At 41.0% G+C, this 7,857-nt stretch overlaps 1 protein-coding gene across 1 annotated transcript; it reads left to right on the top strand.

Annotated features, from left to right (window-relative positions):
* Nucleotides 1-1,886: 1,886 nt before the first annotated feature.
* Nucleotides 1,887-5,541, top strand: LOC149848420 (putative serine/threonine-protein kinase PBL26). The gene is made up of 5 exons (XM_090004280.1): nt 1,887-1,974; nt 2,895-3,088; nt 3,192-3,381; nt 4,382-4,773; nt 5,266-5,541. The coding sequence occupies exons 1-5, from the start codon at nt 1,887-1,889 to the stop codon at nt 5,539-5,541; spliced, it is 1,140 nt and encodes a 379-aa protein (XP_089860406.1).
* Nucleotides 5,542-7,857: the final 2,316 nt, after the last annotated feature.

The raw sequence follows: 7,857 nt of genomic DNA, 5'->3' as shown, positions 1-7,857 counted from the left end.
ACAAATGATCTTTCTAAAGGAACTATTATATTAATATGTTAAAAGTCTAATATTGAAACCATTTCAAAGGAATTAAAAAAGCATTCGAAATACCTTCACTCTTTTTAGAACAGGTCCCGAGTCGAATAACAGTGATTTGAAACACTTCTTTTTATGTTATTTTGGAAACCCGAGGAATCAGTAATATAAATATCTGATAAAAAAATTTGTTTTTTTTTTTGACAAGAAGCTCCATTTGTCCCTTGACTAAAATGTTTTTATACTAAAGCTGCCAACCAATTTGGTCTTTTGGCAGATATAAGAGTGTGTTCGACTGCACGTCGTCGTGCAGGATGTTGGTGCAGTCAAACTGCGGATCCGCTGTTCCCGAGTCCAGCTAGAAAAGAAAAGAGAACAAAAAGAAACAGAAGTCCAATGAACTTCCTCTCCACTCCCCGACTTTCCCTCTACTTATTCTCGACCCCACATCCCCTCCGGCGACAACTCCGACGTTCGGCGGCTGCAGCTCCGAGAGAAAATGAGAAACAAGGGATATGAGGAAGGGAAGGGAGGGGAGCGGAGGAAGGAAGGGGCAGGAGGAAGAGGGTTGTACGCTCTATGCAAATCAAATACTGGATCTAGAAATCCGATCTGTAGCATATTATACATGATAAGCCTCTAAAACATATCCATGTTAAACAAACACATCTACACTGTTAAATCTTGGTGGTTAAATAAATCATGCTAAACACGTTACACTGTTAGATCTAGCATTTGGTGGTTAAATGCATGCAAACAAGACTATTTTTTACCTCAAAGTATCATGGCTCAGTCACAACTATCGTGCATTTTGAGAGAGAGAGAGAGAGAGAGAGAGAGAGAGAGAGGTTGGGGACATAGCGTCTTAGGTAGAAGATGAATTTCAGAACCGGGCACTATTCTGGCTCTAACGCCGATGGTTCCACCTGAATCTGGCACCTCGCCGACACCGTTTTACCTGAGGGTACCAGCAGATGGCCGGAATAGAGCGATTCCACTGGCGAATTATTTCACGAGAGCCCGACAAACGCTGTTCTCTCTCTATATATAGAGAGAGAAGAAACTGAAGATGGAAAAACCAATCTAATTGATTTAGAGAGAGAGAGAGAGAGAGAGAGAGAGAGAGAGAGAGAGAGAGAGAATCTGGTGGGTGCGGGGAGGGGTGGGACTTTCAATTGCGTTTCTCTGCAAGTTAACGGAGTGCGGGACGCTAATGTACCACGGGGCAAAGAAAGCCTGGACGGTCAATATGCATTGATGTGGACGGCCAGGATGAGAGTATGACGTTGTGCCATCATATGTCGTAGGATCCCAATCCTTTTTCCTCTCCTTTGCTTGTCCCGGTCAAACCTGTTTGATTTCTCCCGCTAAATTTAGCGAGCCCCTACAACTGCTCATCCTTCCTCATAGCCTGGAATTCCAAGGATCCTCCATACCTTCTTCCCCGCTAAATTTGGCATTCAAGTCTTCTTTTATTTTCCACCTTACAAATGTCCACCTTACCCTCTATTCCCAGTCGACCCCCTTCCTTCCTCTTCTTCTCATCACCTTCTTCCTATTTTTTTATCGTGCCTCCCTAGACGTGTTGCCCCTTTTGGTTCCTTTCTCGCTCTGGAACACTTGGGGTCTTGGTTTCCTGCCCAACTTCCATCCTAAACCAAGACCCCAAGTGTGAGAGAGGAGAGCAAAGGAGAAAGGGCCGCCTGGGCTACAAACTCTTTTTGGTTTGGTTTTAAACTGAAAATCTGTTTGATTTGGGAAGACTGGTTGGTTATTGGGTAAGTCCAGATTTTTGGCTGCTTCATTCGGATTTTTTTTGGTGTTTGGAATTGTGGGGAGAGGAGATTTTGGAATAGGGAGCTGCAGAAATGAGCTGCTTCCCTTGTTTCACCAAGGCAGCGAAGACCGATCTTGAGTTTGACGAATCGTCTGTATCTCAGACGTCGTCACAATCGGGTATGCCATTTTGTCCTTTGGTTCTTACTTTTGTGGTAGAAGGATATTCTATTTTTGTTTGTTTGTTTGTTTTTCTTGACAGAAGAATGTGGGTAATTTTTTGTTTTTAACTTTCTGAGTGAACTGCAAATTTTGGCGAACCCAAAGTCCCTATGTAGGGATTTAAATTCAGGAAACATTAACCTAAATTGGGAAACGCATCTTTTATTTGTAGAACTTGTTATTTATGGGAAAAAGTAGAAATAGGTTTGGTGACCTATTTGTTGAGTTTGAAAAACAAGTCCATCATGTATTTTTTTATGGCGAGGAACTCTCGCCGAGGAAAACCCCCGGTGGAGCCCCCACAACCACCCTGCCGTACGTGGCCCACCTCTGACAGCTACGACCACACCCATGCACCAGCCGGGTTTGATCCGGCGCCTTTATCTCAGGACCCTCACAACCATCCCGCTGAAAGTCTATGATGTAAAACTGTAAGAAAATGACCACGAACAGTTGGATAGAGGAAATAAATGAATGATGGAGACTTCTGTTTTTCCTTTTTTTTTTTTAGAAAGAAGAGAAGAAATGAAAGATGAAAACAGAGAAAATGAAAATAGGACACTAGTCCCTTCCTTAAGAATATACATTTCAAATGAGGAATGGAATTCCTACTGTGAGGAGTTGTTTACTTCTCTAGAGAAATGTGAAAAAAAAAACTAGGAAGTTCCTTACTATCACTATGGGTACTGGATTCTTATTTCGAGTACTTATAAACCTAGAATTTTCTTTCTTTGAGAATGATGGTTCCATGTTTGCTATGTTTTTTTGCCATTAAAGTTGGACTGCATTTACTTTGTGATTAATTTTTCTAGGAAACTATCTCCATATTCCTTGCTTCATGCAATTTAGTTTATGGTTTTATATATCACTCGATGCAGGCAAGCCCAAGCAAAAGCCTTTGACCGAAGTCTATAAGGACGCTGCTGACAAAGTTGCTAATGGGAATATTGCAGCGCAGACATTCACTTTCCGTGAATTAGCTGCTGCAACCAATAATTTCCGACCTGAGTGTTTGTTAGGTGAAGGGGGATTCGGAAGAGTTTACAAGGGGCAGCTTGAAGGAACTGACCAGGTAGTGACTTTCCTATGACTCTTCCCTTTTCTCTTTTATATGTTGTAGTTAGTCTTGGATTATTAAATGTCATGTGAGTACTGATTTCAGCTCACTTGAACAGGTTGTGGCTGTGAAGCAGCTTGACAGGAGTGGTGTACAAGAAAACAAGGAGTTCCTTGTGGAGGTGTTGGTGCTTAGCCTCCTTCACCACCCAAATCTGGTCAACTTGATTGGATATTGTGCAGACGGTGACCAAAGACTTTTGGTGTATGAGTTTATGCCGAACGGATCGCTAGAGGATCATCTACTTGGTATTGTTTCCTTGTTTACCCAAAAGTTTTTTTTAAAGAAAAGCTGAACAAACTTTTCTTCTAATATTGATTTGATTAGAGATACACCCTAGCAATTCAAAGTGATGGTTCATGAGTTTGTCCATATCTCTGTTTGATGAATTGAACCACAAGAAATGCTAGTTACGCCCCCTGTTTGTGCAGACCGAAGCAGAAATTTAACACTGTAGTGCTGAAGCAGCGGCCTTGACCTGCATTGTATATATATATATATATATATATATATATATATATATATATATATATATATATATATATATATATATATATATATATATATATATATATATATATATATATATATATATATATTACATACCATCTCTTATCGAGGTTTGACACTTCGACTAGGGGGTGTGGATTGACCAAACCCTACACTCCAAAATTGGTGTCTAATAAACATTGGACACCTATTTGGTGTGTCTAAAGTTGGCATGCTCATTAACCAATAGCCAGGTAGAGTCCAGAAGTCTCCAAGGAGCATGGATGTTGTGATCCATGTAGACGGGTGTCACAGGCAGTGCTGGCTGGTAGACTGTCGAGGTAGCATAGATTTCATGTATGGCTTCAAGGAATTGCTTGAATTCATATTTTTATAAATTTAAAATCTTTATGCTGCTTGGCATAACTTGATACCATCAGATCAATAACACAACCATGGTCTTTCTCTGCTAATGATGGTATGCTTTTGTTATAGAGGACAAAGATCCCGCATCATTTTTCTTGTTTGGGAAAAGGAGCATATTGGGAAAGTTATTGGGGTGGCAATGTTTTCTAGAAGTCATAATTGTTACCTAGTGTTTGCTTAGGGGATCCTATAATTTATCTTATTTTGTCAATGCTTAAGATTTTTATTGACTTGCCGATTTTCTGTTCTGAAAATACTATTATGATAGAAACTTTCTGCTCATAAGCATTCTGGAGATATCTAAAATGTAGCAACTGCGTGATGTCTTGGCAGATGTGGTACCTGATCAAGAGCCTTTGGACTGGTTTACCAGAATGAAAATAGCCACTGGAGCTGCTCAAGGATTAGCATACTTGCATGACGAAGCCAATCCACCTGTTATCTACCGGGATCTGAAATCCTCTAATATTTTGCTGGACAAACAGTTCAACCCTAAACTCTCTGACTTTGGACTTGCTAAGCTTGGTCCTTGTGGGGATAAGGCACATGCATCTTCACGAGTAATGGGGACTTACGGATACTGTGCACCAGAATATGCTAGAACAGGTCAGCTAACGCTCAAGTCTGATGTCTACAGTTTTGGAGTTGTTCTGTTGGAGCTCATTTCAGGAAGAAGGGCTGTTGATACTGCCAGGCATGGAGACGAACAGAATTTGGTTACTTGGGTATGCACTCTCAAATGTATATGCATCTTCTAGTAGGTTTGGGTGCAATTACAGATCATACTTGTGTGTGTGTGCCCTGCATGCCCTTGCATGTGTGCATTTGTTGTGTGTTAAGTTTTTGCAGTGTTCTGTTAAGGATTTGATAAAGGCAAATCTTAATTTTGGTGCAGCAAGAAAGATAACCATTTGCCTCATAGCTCTCACAAGCGTACTTTTTTCTTTCTGATTATTCTCTCTTCTTCTCATGGCTAAAGGTCTCTTTCATGTATTGTGGAATTGTGTTCCTTTGCTCACTTGAACTCTCTCTAAACATGAATCTCATCATGAAATTTCTAAGTCGATTACTCGTGATCTTTTCTGTTGAGTTTTTCAAAGATTTGTACTGCTTTTACATTTACCTGCATATTTAGGATAGTCACTCTTCTCATTGGTTTTACTTGGAAGTTAAGAGCCATTAAGATGCTCATGGCTTCTGTCACTTTTATCGTATAGGCACAACCGATTTTCCGGGACCAAAAGAGATTCCCCGAGTTGGCTGATCCAAATCTTGAAGGGAAGTACTCAGTGAAAGATTTAAATCAAGCAGTTGCAGTTGCTGCGATGTGCCTCCAAGAAGAACCTTCGACTCGGCCTTTTATCGCTGATGTGGTCGCTACCCTTAGTTTTCTTGGGCTGCCAACTGGTGGATTTGGTGGTAATAATACTCTGCCTTCTCCACCACCTGCTCAACAAGTGCAGAGGTATGATGATGGAAGTGACAGCGAGTAGCAATGAGCAATTAATGAGGCCATGGAGTGGGGACCAAGTTCGCGGGAAGTCAAGAGGATGTCAAATGGTGACGGAACAATTGTAAGATCGTCCGCCTTGTACTGAGTAATTTCATGTTGCCTCTCCTCCGTAAGTCTCCTTGTCAGATAATGTATATTTGGTGGTGAGTATTTCAAGTTTCAGACGATGATTGAGGGAGTTTAATGGGAAGCTGGATGATGGAGGATCAAACTTGTACACCCATTTTATAATGTTTGTAACTCTATATCTTCTTGGCCTTCTGTTTGTTGTTTGCCTCCTCTTCACATGAACAATGCACCATTTTAGAATAAGACTTGGCCTTATCCTACGCTTGTTCTTTTTTCTTTTTTAGCTTTTGTATTTTATGCTTTCACCTTTCATCATGATTCGGTCTAGTTTTGTAACTTCCAATTGCGGTATAATAATAATATTGATAATGACAGTAACCTTGTTGCTGCCACTGTTGTATTTCATAATCTACAGGTGAAATGATGATAAAAGGAACATAAGAAAACTTAGTTTCTAGGATGCCTAGCATGGAATGATGGAAGAAAATAAAACAACTTCCCCTCTGCAGTAATTCTGTTTTTCTGTTGGAATTGTCAAAGAAATCATGGCATTTGGTTTTGCTATCCTCTTGCTTTCACCTCTTAGCTTCTTCCTTTCTAGTATTTTCTCGTTTCCACCGTTCACCTTATAATTCTAGGAACACTTGTCTCTTTGTGGCACTTCTTTTTTCTTCCAGTCACAAGCCCAATTACTTTAACTTACGGCTTCTCGATTAATACCAGTTAGACGGCCATCTTGAAGATTCATCCAAAGAAGTAAGTTTGATCTAGACGGGTATCTTGAAGATTCATCCAAGGAAAGAAGTTTGATCTATCTATTTTTCTCTGGTTTACTCTAATTGTATATATTTTTTAATGATAAAAATGTAGTTTAAACTTGGTTTTGGCTCTATTTTCATTCATTTTCTGCAGCTGTTTTTTCTCTTCTTTTTCTTTTTAATTTTTTTTTTTATGATGAGGAGCCCTCGCCAAGAATTTGGTCACTTAATGGCCCCGTTCCACTCAAGCCCTTATGGAGCCCATCAGTTAAAGTCGCCTGCACACCCGAAAGGGGTCAAACTTGGGACTAAGGGGTCAGCACCTTCTACCCAGGCCCGCCATCTCTCGGGTGACCCGGGTGGGTATCTGCCTATTATTTTAACTTCAAAATTTAGTTTGCACGGCCGCCTTCTATTGGAATTGAAGTAAAGTTGCACTCCTTTAATTGAAGAGCCCTTGTGTTTAAATTCTATAGGTGCCAAACCTAGAGAGAGAGAGAGAGAGAGAGAGAGAGAGAGAGAGAGAGAGCTATAACCATCAACATTACGAAAAAAGTTCAACCAACATTGAACCCGCCAGAAACACAAAAAAGGCCCTAAACATGCCTAGAAGCCCAGAAAACAAAAATTAAAAACAAGGCACAATAAACCGATGAGATTCCGCCTGAAACAGGTGGTGGCCAGGGTGACATATTGCGCTGAAGATTTGAGAGGCTAATGCGTAGAATGGCGTACACGTCTCTCAAAATACAATTCACTAATTTATTAAAAATTGTCAGAACTTGCCGAAAAATGACATTGTTGTGTGTCATCCAAATGGCCCACCAGAATGAGAGTAACCACGTTCGCCAAATAATCCCCCATTTATTGCAACTGCGAACTGGCTGAGAGCCCCACAACAGGTTGATAGCGAACGACTCTTGTCGCACGCTGACAATGGGCTTATTCCAGGTAACCTTAAAGATGTTTTGAAAAACAGGACACTTTCAAAAAAGGTGAAATGCAGATTCTTCGGCCGTCTCGCACAACACACATTTACTCGGAAGATGGAAGTCGATGGATTTGAGGAAGTTGTCCGTCTGCACCCTTTCGTGTAAGATAAGTCATGCCAGGAAGCGTGATTAAGGAGTCAGTCCCTTGCCTCAGATAAGGCGCACAGAAAACCGATCCACCCCCGAAGGAAGGAGAGAGAGGTAGCAAGCTTTTGTACAGAAAAAGTCGTTAGGTGCAAAGGCGCAGCCAAAGAACTGAGATTGTGGGCCATCATTGCCATCATTTGAAAGAACAATAGACCAAGCTTTGATCCATGAATGACGCAGCTGCGACACAGTTTGTCGAATCACGTGGTGTCCACCAAACAACGATTCAACAACCCCGTATTTAGCGAGAAGAACGCTTGCACACGGGGACCCTGGTTGGTGTGCAAGCCAACTTTGCTTCACGATGAACACCATACTCCTCAACCTGGG

Source organism: Nuphar pumila, chromosome 1, assembly GCF_984573655.1.
Source record: "Nuphar pumila chromosome 1, dmNupPumi1.hap1.1, whole genome shotgun sequence".
Taxonomy (NCBI): Eukaryota; Viridiplantae; Streptophyta; class Magnoliopsida; order Nymphaeales; family Nymphaeaceae; genus Nuphar; species Nuphar pumila.
This window is presented reverse-complemented; position numbering and strand designations above follow the sequence as displayed.